Source organism: Ciconia boyciana, chromosome 3 (genome assembly GCF_034638445.1).
Source record: "Ciconia boyciana chromosome 3, ASM3463844v1, whole genome shotgun sequence".
NCBI classification, from domain to species: Eukaryota; Metazoa; Chordata; class Aves; order Ciconiiformes; family Ciconiidae; genus Ciconia; species Ciconia boyciana.
In genome coordinates, this window is record NC_132936.1 from 103716506 (window position 1) to 103735912 (window position 19407).

Sequence of the window (19407 nt, forward strand, 5' to 3'; positions counted from 1 at the left end):
TTCCTCCAACCCATCTTCAGAGGCTGGAAGGCTTTTTTTTTTTTTTTAAGTCATTCTCTGGAAGTCAACAGGGCTCTGGCAAGTCACTGAAGAGGAGAATCAAGTTCACCAGTGCTTGCCAAGATAAGAACTGGAGGTGCCTGGCTCTTGAAGAGGACCCTTTAGTTCCTGTCAACTGCTCCAACTGAAAGGACTGAAAGCCTTTTTGTTTCTGTCCTAGGTTAATGGAGACAGCAAAAGAAATGACCAGGGAGTCCTTACCTATCAAATGCCTTGAAGCAGTTATCCTGGGGATGTATCCTTTCACATGCCTGTGGCTTTTTCCACTGCAGTGCCGTTTAATATATTGCCCTTCCCAGATGGTGTTTGAGATGGTCACAGCCAAAGGTGAGTCCCAGCAGCTCGGAGAACTGTCGTGGTATTGATCAACAAGTTGCTGAATTGCCTAGGCTTGTTGGTAAGAGCCTGGATGCCATGTGCCCAGTTCACAAGTGTCATGCTCTGGCTGTGCCGACTTTGCCACCTGCCCTGGTAATGTGCATAATGTCAGCATTTGACCCAAAGTGCCCAGATAAGTATCTGTCTACACAATCCCTGTTTTCTTCATTAGTATTTCTCTGCCAGTTATTGTCAGAGCTTGATAACACCCGAGGAACGCAGGTTCTGTCCTATGTTTGTCTAATGTTTACATGGCAAAGTCATGTTAGTTTTTGTGTCTCAGCCCACAGCTGTGCTTTGTGCAGAAACGTATGTGTATTATAGTTAAACGTTTAAGCTTTACCTTAACATAATCTTTGCTTCCTATTTGGTCTCAGAAGGAGAATATTTTCATGTAGAGACTGACTCGCTTCTTGACCCTCGTGTGCTGTCACTGAGAAATCAACCTGCATCATCCTAAAACACTAGAGGAGGGCAAGGCAGGGTTACAGGAATAATTGTATGCCGGACATGTGTTACCACAACTGATCAAGTCTGATTTAAAACAAAACAAAAACCCAACCCAAAATAAACCCCGAAGCAAACCAGCTTCTGGCATGTCTCTGTGGCGTTTTGCTTGCTGCTGCTGCCCCCTCTCGTGGGAGAAGGAGCCGGCAGAGCCCGGCAGGTAGGGCCCAGTGTTGGCTCATGAGAGGGGGTGGCTGCTGTGGGGTGGGAAGGGGACGTGGGCTGAGCAAGTGTCATGTGCGGTGTGTGAGACTCGCCGCTGGATGCGGTCCCTGCTGTGCCAGGGGGTCTGTGGCGTGCACCGGGTGCTGCTCGTGGCTGCGCTCGGCTCCCCGTGCGCCAGGGATAGGCTTCAGGTCTGAGTCTGAAAGGTGGCTCTGGCTGACGGGGTTTCCCCTGCAAATGCTGGCAGGGTCTGCATGCAGCTAGAGGGGTGGGGGTCCTGGGGGCTTGATGGCAGCAAGAGACTCAAACCGATACCCTCCCAGAAATAGAAATGATGTCAGTGGATCTGTTGTGCTTGTCCTGGTGTCAGGGTTGTGTCCCAAACTATTTGGGGACCAAAGGGATGGGGAAAATAATCCCCAGGTGGAGTTGATGCTGCTCTGCAGTACTGATAAGTGTCAGCGTGGCTTCTAGTGCTGTATTTCTAGCACTGAACTGATTATTCCACGTACCACATGAGCAGAGGGTGATTAGTGGCATACAGATGATCATGATAACCTAAAAGGATTCTTGCTGATCTGAAAGTTTTGACCGTTTTATTTTCATTTGGAAAGAGGGTTTTTTCTGCTTAGCTCAAACCTGACTTTTGTTCAATTTTTTTTCTTTTGAGCAGTGGGGGAAGCAAGATAGTTGAAAGCTCTGTTCTATACTATTTGGTGTCCTCTGAAGTTTCTTTGGACTTTTAAGATTTGGATGAATCTTTCTGTCTCTAGATGCTACTTTAAAAAAAAAGTTTATGGAAAACTTTTTTTTGAAATTGAGATTACCTTGTGAGAAGGTTTAGGCAGGGGAGGGTATGGGACAGGCCTGTGACTTCTACTTGCTGTCTTGGAAGTCTCCTGTGTGAGAACAGGGGCTATCTGCTGGAATGGTGGTCCAGTAACAGATGCGTTAAAGTTTAAAAGATCCATGCAATATAAAACCTAAGTATTTTGCTTGAGTGGATAGGCCGTCTGAATATGTGTGCCTTGAAAGTGGCTGGTACGAAGCCTGTGTCCGTGCAGAACCCTGTGGTGCTGTACTGCATGTGCATTACGTGGGTTTTTGGAAGGCATCTTTGTAACAGCACGTGGGGAACTTTGCTGATTTTTCTCAGCAGTGAGATTTTGATCTTCAGCATTGCCCTCTGGATGCAGACACGGTGAGGCCAGCAGCTGTGACTTGCTTTCCAAGGTCAGGCGGTTACCAGATAAGAGATGTGCTTACCCTCTCCTGAGCGTCAAACCAATGTCTTCACATATGCCTGAGCTGAGCGTCCCTGTGTGTGTGTGTTAACCTCTAGTTCCCTTCTCTGTCTCTGGAAATAAGGTACTGCTTGTAATTTGTGTGCTGGCAGGCTTTGCCGTGTTGCTTGGATACCGAAAAGAGCACAGCCCACTACAGTGGACCTCGGCGTGAGCCTTCATGCAAAGGCCGACTCGCGCAGAGCAGCTTAGCAAGATGTCATTTTAATTGAGCTGCTTGCTGGCTCATGCAATTGCCTTTTACTATGCGACTTCTTATAAAATGCTTCTGTAATCCCTCTTGGTGCAGAATTAAGTTTTGCATAATTGCCTTCGCACTAGATCTTGAACTGGTTTTATAGGGCAATGAGTTAAAATACTGAGCTACCCTGTCTGCACGCACCAAGGGAGCAGCTGCTGTGAGATGACTGAAAGCTCATACAGATCTTCCAATATTATTTTGCAGCAATCTGCACGGCTCTTCTTCTCTGTGTAGCTGTCTGAACTGGCTTCGTATCTCTCTGCTTAAATGTCTGCTCGTCAGTGCCTAACCAGAGGCATTCTTCTTGCTGTCTTACCCAGGGCATTTCTCACGTCAGTTGTAAATCAGCTGAGTAATGGTGCGTGCAGCCCATTCTTTCTGAGCAAGGATCAAAATGACTTGGGCTCAAGAAAGGGAATAGTAAACCAAAAAGTGTCAAGGCAATTTCATCCATGCTCTATTCACTCTATTAAAGTGAGGAGAGCAAAATATTGGAGGGGAAGAGGAAAGCGGCATGGTGCATCTATCCTCAGGGAGTCTCGCAGAGGCTGTGTCTGTGTCGGGTGAACATAACTCACTCCTGTTGCCTTCACTGTGCCTCTCCCAGTTCATGTGAGGTGACGGTCAGACCCATGCAGTGTATTAGACCTCCCCCCATCCAATTATATCATTAAATGAGGAAGAGGAGAGCAGAAGTGCCTCAGGAGGGAGAAATTATTGGACACCTTCTGCACTGTGCTTTCTGTGCATTTAATCAATGGATGATGTTTATCACTGCTGGAGACCTGGGCCTGTCCTGCTCCTTCTGCCTAGCAGGTACATCCCTGGGCTGGGAGTGAGTGTTTTCAGTAGGGGGGAGAGTTTCTTGCCGCAGTCATTGCAGGATATTGATGTCCCCGCAGTGCCCCTCTTCGCCTCCTGCATGCTTGCGCACAGCTTGACTCACTCGCTAACTGAAATACGGGTGAGGAGGGTCCTGCTGAATATCTATGGTCCCTCTGGTAGCCAGGAAGAGCTGGGAAGAGAGCTTTGAATTGCTTCCATTGTCACAGTCTAATCTTAAGCTAGTCACCTCAGACTGCAGCTGGGTACTGGAGATCAGGCACCTCAAAACAAGCAATGCCTGCCTGGCAGTCCCGCTTTGGGAGGCTGAGCCAGCTGCTCAAGCTGTTCCTTCATGGGCATTGGAGCTGCAGGAGGGAACCTGGGCTTTCTGTGCAGATGACATCCAGGTGTGGGCTGGGTAGCACTCTGCTTCACAGTAAGCAATCCCAAACCTGGGATCTCAGCACTCCTGGAGCCTGTGGGAAATGCTGTCTGACTCCAGGCTGTGGTTGGAAACTTATCCGAGTGTTTACTGCTGGTGGTCGGGGGCCCTCTGACATTGCAAGCAGTTGCTTGGTTTCTCGGAAAAATAGCTCTTCTGTTTTTACTGCAGACTTATCTGGCAGTTTTGAAGTGTGAGGTTTATTTTCCTCCAGCTCCACCTCCTCACTCTGAGCTAGCAGGCTTCAGCATTGCTAGTGTAAATAAAGCTGCCTCCTTGCTCCTCTCAGCCTACTCTCGTCTCCTCCAGCTTGCTCGTGCCCTGTGGCACAGCCTGCCACGATGGCTCGGGGCACCTGCTCATGCTTCCTCAGCCCTCGCGAGCAGCAGGAGAGGAGGGAACCAGACACCCTGTGGCTTCCTGTACTCATCTTGACCAGAGTTCAGCAAAAAACACCCTTGCTGGGCTCTAAGACATGAAGCACTGCAATGTCATCTTGTCTGAGTTAAATAAAGGAGAATTTCAAACTAATAAATAACAAATTGGTTAGCACAAGTGGTGCAATGGGCACTCATTTGCTCAATATCAGGTTCATCTGGCTTTCCCTTTTTTGTCTTTGGTTTTCAAGGCAGAGTGGGACTTGCAGCAGAGACACCAGAAGGTGTCAGGCGTGATGCTGGGTCTTCCTGCAGCTGGAGGAGAAGCACTTGTGAGTCTGGGCACTGGGACAGCTGGGTGCTTAGACCTGCTCGGGCATCAGCATTGGCAGGCTGGTCTGGTCAAAAAATTGATGCTGGCACTTATCTCTGAAACCTGAGAATGTCTTGGTTTGTTTCAAGCTGCTGTGGGCTCTGCAGGGCCTTACTGCACTGACTTACATTTGGGCGTTTTTCCTTCAAGGCTCTGAGGAGGAGGGTCTCCCCATGTCCCCTGCCCCTGGGGGTCTCTGTGGGTCTGGGTCCCTGTTGGTGCTCCCTGTTGGGAGGGGGCACGGCACAGGGATGGCACTTATCTCCTCACCCGCTGCTAGCACACCCCTTGCACAGTTGCTGCCTGTCAGCTTGGCAAAGGCACCAGGTTTTTTTCCCCAGCTAAACTCCTGTTGAAGCCGGTTTAGACGCAGGTGGGCTGAGGTCCTCGCAGCATGTCCCCTTGCCTCCTGTTCAGCTGGCTGCAGGTCCTAGCAGTGGTGGGAAAACTGCTGGTGGCAAGTAACCTGAGCTCACCTAGCCATGGGGAGCCAGCTGCTGTCCAGCAGGTGCTATCAGCTGCTAAGACCTATTTCCAGAAATATTTGAAGACCAGAGCCACAGTGCTGGCACATGGAAAGATCCTGCTCCAATTATTTATTAATAATTTTAAAAAAAGGCAAGATAAATTTTTTTCTAGAAGTTGCTGCTGGCAAATAAACAAGGTGAAAGGCTTCAAGTCTCTTTTCTGGACGGGAGCTGCTCTGTGCTCTGCAGTGGGGGCATCTGTGGAGGGAAGGGTCTGTACTGGGGGGGGAAGATTCTGGGGACTTCTTTGTGGGACTTTTTTGATATTAGAGTTCACCAAGAGGTGAAAGAAAAAAAAAACCCAAACAAACCACAGAAGGGCATTGGTTGAGTCATTGTGTGAGTGTGCAGATTTAAAGAAAACCCATCCCGATGCTTTCTGCTTCAGAGTTTTAAAACTAAGGGTTTGACTCAGCTAACACCTTAACTAATTCTCCCCTTTTCTTTTGAACTGACTAAGGATGCTACTCCTTGTTTGCTCCACTGCCCAGGAAGGTCCAGATGGTGGCCAGGGTGCAGGTTTTGTGTCCTAAGTCTTGCTTGTATTTGAGTCTGGGATCTGAATGTCTCCCAAGTATCCAAGCTAGGCTGTGTGTGAGCCTGGGTGGTGAAAGTGATGGGACTATGGGAAGCATAACAACCTGTGGCTCAGAGGACGGTGTGCTTGTGTTGACTTGCAGATCTGTAGTAGCTAGCTGTGTGCTGGCATGGGAAATCTGGCCCTTTCTGCAGGCTGCTAGCAGTATTGGTGTGCTCAAGAAAGCCTACTTGTTAACAGAGCCAGACTGGTTTACCCCAGTGAATTCTTCTTTCACTGCTTTGACCCAAACCTGTCTCTTTCAAAATCAGCCTCCTGGGGTACGAGAGCAGAATTCATCAGTTGCCTGATATATGCAGCCCTGGCTGGCAGGCATTAGTGTCTCTGTGGAGTGGAAGAAATTGAGGTTGAAGGACTAGTATGAGGCTGCAGAAGAGCTGAGAGTCAGGGTGGGCAGGGTTTGGGAAGCTCTGAGGGATGGGGACATGCTGTACCAACCCATTCCCCTGAGACCCTGGTGGAGCTCCAGGTATTGTCCTTGTGCATTTCCTGGGTGTGGGGGAAGAGGAGAGATATAGGGGCAAGAGGTAGCCAGCCAGAAGATTAGTGTCCCTCTTGTGTGATCTCCAAGGAGATCAGCATCCCTCAGTGCTCTTTTTCTGCTGCTTTGATTTACATGAAGACCTGGGATTGGGAGGCCACCGAGTTTTTGTTACAGCTGCTTTTGCCCTCTCCTGCTCTGCGCTGCTTCTGTATTGTGGCACATAATTTACTCCCTGACTCTCTCCATCCTGCAGTTACAGTCCCAGCTCAAAGGTGTGATTACAGCTGCGGCATTGCTGTGTCATTGCCTTTTGTTTGCCACAATACAGCTCTACTTGGGCAGAGCAGAAAGGAAAAGAAATAATAACGATGCATGGACGGAAGATCTGACGTGCCTTTCCAGCCCGTTTGCTGTGTATTTCATCTCGGGTGGGGACTCTCATTAACTAGTCACTTAGCAGAAGCAACCTGTACCTAAAGGTTAATTTCCGCAGCGGTTGTTGCTGGGTTATTTGATGGTGGGTAATTTCCATCCTCAAAAGATTCTTTTACTCCTACCTAGTATTTAATGAGATTAAATTGCAACTTTTCCGAGACCTCGTGGCAGAAGTGTGTATGTGTGGCAGGTGGCCACCAAAGCTTTGTGTGGACTTAATAGAAAGGCACTCGGGGAGCAGAGAGAAAACCCTTTCATAATGAGGGGGAAAAATAGTGGTGATGTTTGAAAGCTTCATAGGTGTTAATAAAAGATACTGCTTTTTCAGTTACACAGAATGATAAATACAATGGGCTTCTGCAAGAATCTGTCTGTAGGACAAAAATTACTGTAACGTGACTTTGATGTACGCAGCATGCTCCTTTTAAGGCCTGGAGCAAGGTGACCTTTTAAATGAGGTGACTGTGGGCTGAGTTTTCCAGTTGCTGTAACGTCGCTGGGCCCCATTCTGACCTTGCAGTGTATTTATCTTTAATTCTACTGACGGTGTGGGGTTTTTCTTGGAGAAGCTAGTCCTAACGCAACAGCGATCCAGCGAGACCACCGAAGGCAATAGAGCTACTTCTGTTCTGTGTCGGTGTAGCTGGTATCGAGGTGAGCTTTGACAGTTGCTGCAGGGCGCTCATGTTTGATGTAGGTGGGGCAGCAGATGGGCAGAGGTGGGCGCACGTGGCCTTGGCTGGGCGAGGGGTTGTGCGCGCTGTAGGGAGGTGTGTGCTCTGCTTTGCACGCTCGTCCAGACTTACTGTCGTGCAGATACCGAAGTGCACCAGGAGCTGTGCCCATGGTGTTGTTCATTCCTATATCCTCTAATACGGTTTCTTGAGACTGCTAAAGCCAGTGATATCTGGCACTGAATGCAATTAAATGTTTGACATGAAACCGAAAAGCTTGCCTGTGGCTGTTCTGAAAGATTTTTGCCAATGTGTTTTTCTTGCATTTTTTTGTAGAGGTTTAACTCCTTGCTCTCTGACCTCAGAATCTCCTACTAGTTGGTTTCTGTGTTCACCTGGAGGGCAAAAGTTTGAATATGTGAAGTTCAACAAGCGTCAGGTGGATGAAATACCCCCTTGAGAAAATTCTTTAGAGACAGATGAGAGCTGCTGGATGCTTTTCCTGCATCCCTGTAGAGAGAAGAGGTGAAATGCAGGGTGTGGGCAGGGGGGTCAGCATCCCAGGGACTTGCACTGGTGGTGAGGTGGGGTGTCAGGCTGGGCAGAACCAGAACCGAGCCCGAATTGTGTTTTATGGTATTGGTACAAAGGCTTTTTGTGTTCTCAGTTTCCCAGCAGCTGTTGGACAGCCGTGCTATGCAGATAGGGGAGGAAGGCCGGCTGCAGTCACATCCCAGGGCATCTCAGCTGTGCAGTGGCTCTTGTTTCGCTGCTGTTAAAGACCTCCTTTTTGGGCATGGGGAAGGGGGAGGTGGGGGTGCTGGAGATCTCCAGAGCGGGACCCTGGTCTGAGCTGGTTCCCTCAGCTCCAGCGGGGACCAACCCCACTCCTCTGTTCTTCAGGCTGCCCTGACACTATCCTGGCAGTGCTGCCCCTCAGGCCAGGGTATTTTGTAGTTGCATCGCCCTGACCGACCGCCTTGACTGCATCTGCCTCTGGGGATGGCTCTGGGGTTACAGCAGGTACCTCTGCCCGGAGTAACCCCAGGCTGGAGCGTCTTGCTGCAGCCTTTTCTGGTCATCCCTCCTCCATTCCCCAGGCGTGGGTGGGGGTCTCAGCTGCAGAGGGGAAGGGTGCCTGCTGTCCCAGGTGTCAGCACATGGAGCCAGGGTGGGTTTCAGCTGTCCAGGGATTAGCAGCAGGGAGCTGCATGCAACGTAGGTGCTGATGCAAACCTGCTTGCGTGGGGGAATCTCAGTCTCTCCTCCCGCTGGCACAGGCCAGCAGCCTCCCAAAGAGATGACCCAGGATTTGCGCGTAGTTCCGCTCTGAGATCACCTACTATACTGTTATGGCGCTTGGCCCCAGCCTCTACACGTGGTGCATTTGAAATGGCCAGCCAGTGATTCAGGGGACATGTTTTGCTTTTTAAAAGCATTTGTTCCTGACCATGTCTCTGTGCTTATCTAATTAATTATCCGCCTGGGAGCTTTACTTTGTTCATCTCAGCAATGTGTTACAAGGGTAACATGCAAAAACATTCTTGTATGAGGAGTGGCCATGCTGAGGGCCGGCTTACAGATGGAAAGGCAGACCATCACCTTGGAGAATAATAAATTCAGGTATTTTTTGCACTGTTTGAAGATGTGGGAAAGTAAGGATCAGTAACCTGAGCTGTACCAAGCTCCAGCATGAAATAGAAACACTGTTCCCTTTGAGGAGCACGGGAATTTGATGTTGGTATCAGATGGGGGAGCTCCCACAGATCTGGCCTCTCTTCTGGTGTGCTGACCCAAATGCTGTTGTGGGTTGTTTTCCCTCCTCCCTAAGCGTGGATAAGAGTCAGGCCCTTCCCTGAACCCCCAGAACCATTGCATCTTATTCTCCAAGCAGTGAAATGGGCTTTGGCAGCATTGACTGTTTCTGGGGCACAGCGAGAATAAATTTGTGTTTGCAAGAAAGCACTTGTCTTGGCAGTTAAAAAAAACTGCTAAAGATGTCTTACAGGTGTAATTGTGCGTGCTCCCTTCCCAGCGTCGTTGTTGCCTTGACGCAGTGCACACCAGATACTTAACGAACGGGCAGCCCTCTGTGGAACGATTCCCCATCAGCTTTAAAACCCACTTCTCAGGGAACTATTTTCATCATGTGGTGCTCGGGATTTACTGCAACGGCCGGTATGGCTCTCTGGGCATGAGCAGACGATCAGATCTGATGGACAAACCTCTAACTTACCGAACTCTGAGCGACCTCATCTTTGACTTTGAAGACTCCTATAAAAAGTACTTGCATTCAGTGAAAAAAGTAAAAATTGGACTATACGTCCCGCATGAGCCGCACAGCTTTCAGCCCATCGAGTGGAAACAGCTGGTACTCAATGTATCCAAAATGATGCGCACAGAAGTCAGGAAGGAGCTGGAGAAGTTTGCCAGGGATATGAGGATGAAGGTAGGTCTGCGTGCCCGGGTGGTGGACTCGGAGGGGGGTGTGCCGAGTCCTATCCTGCAGAGATTGGTCTTGCTCCATGTCAGCAGACTGACCCTGGCCTGAGATTAAGGTGGTATCAGGTGGGCTGGGGGTGTGCTTACATCTATCTCTGTGGTTCTCCCACAGGGTTTGGTGTATTTTCAAGGCCTTATAGCTATTTTTTTAGTTGAAAAATCTCCCCTTCAGCCTGGGAAACACTTGAACCCATACTTGTCCCTGGCTATCAAGGAGCTATTGCTCAGTTTGCTTTTCTCACCGACTCTGGAAGAAGGTGTCTGGGAAGAACTAGTGTGCCTGGGGCTGGGGCTGGAACTGGTGGGGTGGGTGGCCTGGTTGTAGGTAGGGATCTCTGCTCTTTACACCTCAGCTGCAAGGGGTGCCATGGAACAGCCATGTGAGTGGTTGCTTCTCCCCTGCTCCACCTGATGCCTACCACCCTCAGCTAAATCACAAAGTAGGTTACATGGGAAGGGTGAGGAAAGCGAGTCCCTCACAGGCTGGTGCTTCCCCGCTGGCTGGTTGGACTGAAGAGCCTGGAGGGAAATGACGGGGAGACAGGGCAGGCTGCCAGGGGGCTGGAGGGTTTGGCTGCCCTTGGGGATGAGGGGTGTCCCTGACCGTGCCTCTGGGGATGGTGTGGGGATGGTTGCGGCCATGGTGGAAGGGGATTTGGTGCCTTTCCAGCCCGCTGCTGGCAGCGGGAGCAGAGCAGGTGTGTTGCTAAGTATGGGGCTGGCTCTCGTGTAGAGGCATGTGGCATCGCGTCCAAGTTATTCTGGGTTCCTGTCCCCTGCCCTGCTGCGGAATGGCTCCTGCGTAGCAACCACGTGCCTTTTTGGCTGATGCACCTGCCCCCTTGCCCTGACTTTGAGGTGAGCGTCGCCAGTGGCATTGTAGCCCCGACGTCCTGCTGCCACCTCTCCTGCCCTGCCAAGGAGTTTTGAGGGCCAGCTTGTACCATACTGTCACCTTAAGCACATGTGCTTGATTACAGATGTAATGAAGCTTTTTTCTCCTGTCTTCTCTATTCATGCACTTTTAATACCATCTAGAGAGCAAACAGCTGAAGCAGGCTGTAGTGGAAGAAGTCCATATGGGTAGATGACTTACTGAATTTAGTACTTGCTTTTGATAGAGGGACCAACTCTGCGTGCGTGCTGAGCTGAGACATTGGGTGCAGTCCTTGTAGGTGCCTCAAGGCCAGGGCCACAGCCCTGAACCCTTGAAGGCTGAAGGCCCTGCATCTGACTCTTCCCTTGAGTTAATTCAGAATTTGAGCCACTTGATTCAGAGGGCTCCCCTTGTGAGGGGGCTGACTTTGGAGGATCAGGTTGTAAAAATAGCCCAGAGTGTGAGTGTCATGCTGATGGACTTCTGAGGTTGGAGGGCCTGGGGGATGCAGGCAAGTGTGCGAATGGACAGGAGACCTACTGAAAAGTCCCACTGTCACAGAGTTCAGCTGCCAGCCTGGGAGGCGATCGCCTCTGTTTGCAGAGAGGAAAACTGGAGAGGGCAATTTGGCTGTGTGAGTTTCCTTCAGCTGAGGCTCAAAGACGTTTTTCTTATGCCTTGCTGTTGCCAGCTCTGAAGCAAGCTGTAGATGAGACCTTTCTTTCAGTATTTAGCTGGGAACTGAATTGGTGACACCAACTAATTTTTGCAGGGGACCCCTGAACAGCTATCACATGATAACAGCTTTGGGTTCCTCTTAACCTGGGCAGGGTTTGAATAAGCCCCAAGGGACTGAAGGCTCTTTGTGTGCCGTCCCCGCTCCTGTATGAGGCCCTTTATTTTTATTTTTTATTTTCAGTGAATCATTGCCTTTATTGAATGCCTTTTCCTTCCCTCCCTTCTCTCTCGCAGATTCTGAAACCCTCAAGTGCCCATTCTCCCATGAAAGAGAGATCACGGGGTAAGTCATTGTCTCCTCGCCGAAGGCAAGCCAGCCCTCAGAGACGCGCATGCAGAAGAGACAAATCGTGAGTATTCCTGCTGCCATCACTGGTGGGTCAGAAGTTGAGGGTGATGATGTATTATTTTGCTGTACAAAACTTATAGGTGTGCGCTGGCATATATAGGAAAACTGCACCAGGTATCTTGGTTGTCTGAGAGGCTCCAGAAGCTACCGGTACTGCTGATGTCCTGGCATTGCTGTGCTTACTGCTGCCCAGTGGTCCCTCTGCGTGGTGTCCTTGGAGGCCCCGATGGCCTTTGCTTGGTTAAATGCTATGGGGTGTTGGATGACTGTGAAAGTGGAAGTGTGGGTTTCACTTTTTCTTTTTTTGGTCTTTATACAGTCCACTTTCTGGAGAAATGAACCTAGCCTGGCATGCAGGGGACCTGTACAGGAGGGAAAGTAGTTTGATCGCATTTAAGGGTGTTCAGACATAGGTATTAAAAACTGGAGGATGTATCTGCTAGTGGTGGTGGGGTGCCCTGCTGTCGTGGTCGCTGAGACAGAAATTGGATTCTCCGTGATGAGCCTTTGTACAGAGCTGTTCTGATGGAGTGGTTTTTGCTGAGGACTGTCTGACTTACAGGGATGGTGAAAAAGTAAACTTTTTCTCTTCTCGCCAAAGCAGAAACATCACTTGCATTGTATTCTTTGATTTTAATCGGCTTAAAAAAACCCAGGCCACTTCCCTTATGTGTTGTAGCTAATAGTTTTTCTTTAACTGCACCGGGAAGGATGGACTAACTGCATGCAATACCTCTAAATGGATAAAACTGAGCTTCCAGATCACAGGCCTTTTACAGCCATTGGCAATTCAGACTCCCATACCTTAGATGTGGAAGAGTTGAGTTTTAGCTGTACTGCTTCATGCCAGGAAGCTGACAGCTGTGAAAGCCTATATGTAACCCAGATTAGTCACATATTTATGATCATTGCTTTTTAAATAGGCTCCCAGACTACTGTCTCAGCACTTATTTATTTATTTTAAAGCAGCTAACAAAGACATTAGACTAACCTTCTAAAGATAACTTCAAGATACTTTAGCAGCAGATGATTTCACAGCAGGCTTTTATTTTTACATGTGAATTCACACTCGGTCCACGATGCTGTACTTCGGGCTTCATCACCGAGAGCTCCTTGTTTAGTGCATGGATAATTATAGTTGTAATGGGCTTGGCTACTCCAGGCTTCTTCACCTCCTAGATTTGCTCTGAGGAATGGTTTCACCTTTGGGTTTCTGATAGTGCTTCTGCAGTTGCTGGAGCGGATCACGTATGTCTGGAGAGAAGAGTGAGTCTCGCTGGGCTTAGAGACTCGCCAGTTGGGCTGGTTTCCCGAGAGAGCTGCTGGGCATGTGGCTGCTTTGCAGTGGCTGGTTCCTCCTTGGCAGTTTTGCTTTTCCAGGACAGAAAGACAAGTGAAGTACTGGTGGCCTTGCAGTGATTTCAGCACCTGTTACCTGCTCAGTGCTTCTGCTGTGTTGCTCTGTATCAAGAGCAAATTATTATGTTATTCTAAAATAAACCCTGGGTCACCGTGATACAAGATCCAGGACCTGGCTGTAGCATGATGCGGGGCGCAGGAGATGGAGAACAGACTCCACACGAGACCTTCATATCTGCTTTGGTGGAAGGCGTTGAAGCGTCTCAGAGCGGGTGGGAGCTCTTTCAGCATGTGCTTTGTGGCTGCGTAACAGCCCTGCGGGTCTTGCACAGCCCCCTCACAAGCCTGGCCAGTACGCTTGGAAGGGAAAGGGGAGTGAAGGAGCTTTCGGCAGGTCCAGGGCCCTTGGGCAGACCCAAGAGGCTACTCTCCCTGGCATCAGTTTTCTAACAGAGAAGAACTGGGTTCCTGATGTTAAAATGATGTTTCTGTGCAGTGGCGCTGGTGGCTTGAAGGCTGACGCTGCCTTTTGCCCTGGCGGAAGTGATGCTGCAGAGGAGTGTGCTGCTGTAGGGAGTTCCCTGCTGGTGATAAAACCCTTTCATTTCCAAAATCGAGATCTTCTGGTTTCTGCAATGCGAGGTCTCTGAGACCTGAAGGGGGAATGGCATCCCTTCATCAGGGATGAGCTGAATGACACATACCAGCATGTACAGCAGTTGACATGGGGTGAGAGATACAAGAGGGGAAATGGGCTATTTTCTTCCACATATTGATGGATCTCTGAGAACCTTGTTGCGGTGAGAGGCCTTTGTGTTACACACACAGAAGAGGAAAGACATTCAGGCCTGCTAGGCTTTAGGCTGAAATCCTAGCTAAAGATTGGCCATGCTTATCAACACAGTGTTTTGTTTCTTTGTGGATCTCTTAGTTACACGCTGTAATTACAGCATTTTAGAGCTTGCAGGGGAGGGGGAGAGAAGTGTTTTGCTCTAGTGTAAGCTGGCAGGGGCTGAATAACACATTCATTTGAGAGGCTTCACCTGCTGATGACAAGCTGTTATTACAGCCTGGTTTTTGCCAACTATAAAATTATACAGGCCTGCTGGGAGAAATCTCCCAGTGAAAAATATGTGAACTGGAATGTCTTTGCTGGATTGTTTCTGAAGGACAAAGGCTGAAGCAGTGCTTAAGAACAGAAGTGGATTTTACAGCATCAACCCTTTAACTTCTCGTCCTGGTTCCTTACTAGTTTGTTAGGTAAATGCCAGTGGTGGCCACTAGCAAGCCCACATTTTAGCCTGGAAATACAGCTGCAAGGCAGATAGGGTACGTTGCAGGACACGGGTGGCAATGCAATAAGCAGTATGTGCCTGTCTAGGAGACTGGTGTGTAGTCAAATTGCAGCTCATTAACTGAGCTATGCAACAGTCCATGCGCGCTCAGCCCACAGCTGCTGCAATCCTGCTAAGGGTGGCCAGCAGACAGGATGAATAAAGAGGATATAGGGTGGTGTGAATCTGTTTGGTAAGTCTGAAGCTTTACTGCGTCCACTTGTCCATCCTCTGAAGTCCCAAAGCAGGAGGGTGCAGTAAATTGCAAGCCACTGTGCTGGAACAGGCAACGCAGTGCTTCATCCTCAACAGAAGTTCTTGGAGCTGGAGGGGTTTGGGAGTGTTGATATGAGTTTGGAAGGGAGTGTCATGCGGCAGCCTGAAGCAATCTCTGCTCCTAAATGTCAGTTCACCAGATCTATTTCCTTTTAATATCATATTGAGGCTTAACACATGCATGCTCTGTGGGTATCATAACAACACTGGCCTTGTGCGCTTCTGGCCTAATTTAGCTGGTGAAAGGAAAATTCTCTCAGTCCATTATAGTAGGATGTGCAAGGGGGCAGGATTATATTAGACCAGGATGTGCAAAATCAGGCAGATCCAGTGCAGACAACTCATGAATATTGTGTACCTAGCAGCTATGCAAAGCTTATTCACGTGCTCATCGTCACGGCACTTCAGACCACAGGAGATGTGGTCTGATGGGCCAGTACAGCAGAGGTCCCTTGCTTCAGAGGGGATGTGTGACATCAGGTCACTTGCCAGCCAAGGAGAACAGGAGCTGTGGTGTCTCTGCTCCAACAAATCCTTGCCTTTTCCTAAAACCCTGAAGAGGAACCTTACAGAGAACAGTCTGTCTTGTAGCTACAAGCTAGAGAATTGGGTTTTAGCCAGAATATGGTTTTAATTAAAGCACACCTGGATGGTTCTACCTTCTCTGATTATCCAAGAGAGATGGGGAGTCACTGCACGCCCATGGCAACATGCCCATTTCCACTGCCTGCTGCGTGCTGCCTCTCCTGTGGCCATGCTGGCTGCCCAGAGCGGCTTCGGCAGAAACGGGCAGGCAGTGTGCGACGAGAAGGTAAGTGTCAGCCTTGCGTGTGCAAGCTCAGGGGTCACATCTGCTGCCCAGTGAGCAAAGAGTAAGTGCAAGAGCTGGAAACCATGTCTGAGGAGCTGTAGGAAAGCACTGGAGCCACTACCAGCTTCACGTTGTACTACTAAGGCTTTAGCTGAGTTTTTGCAGTGAAGCGGACATGCTGTAGAGTCTACTAGGAGAAACATGTATTTTAGACAATTTTTTTCTTTAGAAAAGCAAACATATGGCTTAATGTGAAAATAGCTAAGAGCCTGGAATAAGCTCTATAAGCTCATAGACTATAAATCACCAGGATTGTTTCTGTTTGACAACTTCGTTGCAGGAGCTTTTCCATTGCTTGCTAAATAGGGAGAGACTGATTTCTCTCAAGGTTTCATTTGGTTCAGGCAGTTGATGTACTTAAATGAGCTAACAGCATATGTGTATGTGTGATTACTCAAGTGAATGGCCAGACTGTAAGATGCCTGGAGACAGAAGGGAGTTCATGTTGTGTTTTCTATTTGGTGGGCTCTAGCCCTTCACACAGGCCTAGCCAAGAGGAAAGGGCAGGTTCAGAGAGACAACACGCTGTGGCCATCTGAGAGGCCTTGCCCGTTTGCTTTCAGCAGCTTCCGCTTTATTCTAAAAGCCAGAGTCCTGCTCTGGGGTAGGTCATGGGCGGGATGTGTCTAGTCTTAGCTGCTCATTTAGGCACCCTCTCAAGACAGAGGGAGAGGGGCGCTCCCAGGCTCAGATCACAGACCCCAGGATGGGACGACTTGTTCTTTGCTGGTGCTTGGCTTCAGAGGCAACCCACACGAGTAGCCCGATCGCAAAATCAGCAGGATTGTGCTTATGATGAGAAAATTAGATCTAGTCAGTCCTACTTGGAAGTAAAACGTTCCTGATTTGACAGCTGCTCGCTCCACTCCTGCACGGCAGTGTGGGATTGCTGGTGAGCTGTGCCCTCTTCCCTCTTTTGCTTGCAGGCCTGCGGTGGTGGACAAGAAAGGAGACCTGGCTACGCTCAATGAGGTAGGCTACCAGCTCCGCATCTAACAAAGCCATACGCTGGACAGAGGGCTTCCCTGGTGCTTCCTGCTGCACTTTACCCGCACTCCGTTGGAAGGAAAAAGGAATGGGACTATTTATTAACTTGTGGACTCTTATAATAGGAGTTTTACCTAGAAAATAGAAGGGGGGCCTTTTTGGGTGGCAGTATTTATTTTCTTTCAATTCAAAGAAAAGGCATCAGTGATGAGAACCTAAAATTATGTCTCAGAATATAAGATTTTTTTTTCCCTCCATCATGTAGCAGGTGACTCCAGTGGCATGAGAGTTTCTTCAAATATAATTTCCCTGTACAAGTATTAATTGAATTTGGGCATTGTGCTGGGTAGTAGCATTGGGATAACTAAGAAATCATATTCTTAGTGTTAAGATGTGCTGGGGTGCAGTGCAGTTAAAAAAAAATCATTCAGTATTAATATTTAATTCAGCAATAAAACCAAGCAGTGCAGAAGTGGTGTGAGTTTTTAAAGTATCAACATTACCTCACTAAACTTAACAGATATGCAAAACTCAATATTACTGTTTTGTAACTAATTTGTACTGTTTCCCAGCATTTCTGGTAGTATTAAAACAGCACTGGATGTTTTACTGCCACCTGTATTATTATTTTGTGCATGTTGCTGAAAGATGTTAAGTAATAGTAATATGCAAGTGTATTCTTCAACACTGACATCTTATTAGGCAAAATAGGAGGTTTTGGTTTTTTAAATGATGATAATTGATGAATAATGAATTTTTAAGCTTTCAGAATTTTTTTATACTTTCTCACAAGCTTTTAGTCTCTCTGGACTACACTGCTGAAGCACAAAACAGAGATTGCTGTTTGTAGAGACAAGCGTTCACAACTAGTCAGTTTGTTTCTCGTATATGTTCCTAGAATAATGGAAAAAATGTCAGAATTGCTAACCTGAGTGTCTATATGCTTTTCAGAATTTGTGTGTAACTTTGAACCTTGTCTTTGAAAGGCTGAGCAGTCTCAGATGGTGATGCCTCAACATCTTATATTAAGATCAGACATGGCAGGCTGAAGTTAACCTTCCAGCCATGCTACTGTAGGGAGTTTTTCCTATACATGTTGTTGTAACAACAGCTTGGTCAGACCTGAATAAGGAAGCTTGTATTGGAACAACTTCAGCAATAAATTGTACGTCTGAAATAGCTGAAAATCAAGCTTGCCTGCTTCCTCCCTACTCAGTCCTTTTGTTCCAAGACGTAGCTAAGGACCTGTGATGGTGGCTGCGTTCGAGTGATGCAGTAAGACTTTCATTGGGGTCCGTCCAGATTAGTGAAGTTCTCTGGAAGCATTCAAGTGCTGCATTCCTGAAAATATTTCATTAGGTGCCTAAATAGAAACTGGATTATTGTACAAGTCCAGCCTCTACCCTTTGTGCTGTGCTTATAGATGATACTGCCATGGGCATTGTGTACCTCACCTCCTGGGCACTTACTTTTTTGGGATCTCGATGAAGACAGGACGTGGTAATACAGTGACAATAACACTTATTTGAATTGAATGATTTAAGCTCCTAGAATGCTTATATCTGTCAGCAATTGAATGGATACAGAAGGAGACAATTGCTTGTACACAGACCTCATTGCTCAAAAAAGTCATTGAATCTCACCTACCTAGGACAGGATGACAACACTGAGACCCAGCAACCTTCTACAAACAGTAAAAGGCTTTCTACTAAGTAGACTTCAGAAGGTCTAGAAAGAAGACTTTTCAAATGTGTTGTTACACTTCTTTAAACAAGATTACCATATCAATTACAGGGAGGCCTTTCCCATCCCTCTTTCTGTAAACTTTTCCACTGTTGTATTCACAGTAGGAATTTTTTTGGTTCAGAAGTGAAACCGAAGAGAGGGAAATACTCTTTTGGTAGAAATTGTCTAATTTGACATCAGCTGCAGAGTTTCAGTTTTAAACTGTGCTGCTCAGTGTCTTGTGACCTAAACAATTTTTTTCATGTAGCCCTTAGATTTCTCATGGGTAAAAATGATGTGAAAAGCTTACTTTGATCAGCTGTATCCTATAGCACAAGGTTATCTGATACATTGCAAGTTTTTTTCTATGAAACCATGGTTTACTTCAGCTCAAGTAATGGTGGTTGGTATACAGTTTTTACCATTGTCCAGCACAATTTGAGTTAACCTCTAACTTACACTGAAACTTTTTAATGCTGTAGAGGTGTGTGACAAATTGCTTTTGGTTCTTGTTTTGAAGTTCAGCTGAAATATTCTCTTGAAACTTGGTTATGATGGCATTTGTCTTAAGTGTGGTTCTAGTGACTGTTCTTCTAACTTACTGCAAAGTGGTCAAATAGTGTAGCAAACATGCATGACTTTTTTTTAATCACTTGTATGTTTATGCACAGCATGAAAACGCCAATAAAATATCATGGTAGTCTTTTTTTTTAATGACTTAGGGTTATTTTTTTGTCCTGTCCAGGTTTCTATTCCACAAAAGATCAAAGCGATTTCTAAAAATCAAGACAGGACAAATGGGAACAAACTAAAGCAGGTTTTTTGTAAGATTGTTAAATACCTACCTCATTTATTATTCTAGGAAGAAATCACTGAACATAAAGCCCTTAAAACCCACCCTATAGCTAACTATTTATGGATTATACAAAGAAAGACTGAAACAAGTCTCTAAACCCTGAAAATACATTGTTATGCAACAATATACACCCCTGAACTAGC

At 47.5% G+C, this 19407-nt stretch overlaps 1 protein-coding gene across 1 annotated transcript in view; it reads left to right on the forward strand.

The window, feature by feature from the left end:
* VASH2 (vasohibin 2) overlaps nt 1–19110 on the forward strand; it is a 36323-nt gene extending 17213 nt beyond the window's left edge. The window contains exons 4-7 of the mRNA XM_072856923.1: nt 221–295; nt 9458–9839; nt 11742–11857; nt 16623–19110. Coding sequence (XP_072713024.1) covers nt 221–295; nt 9458–9839; nt 11742–11857; nt 16623–16692 — 643 coding nt within the window. The 3' untranslated portion in view covers nt 16693–19110. The remainder of the gene's footprint in view (nt 1–220; nt 296–9457; nt 9840–11741; nt 11858–16622) is intronic.
* The last annotated feature ends 297 nt before the right edge of the window (nt 19111–19407 follow it).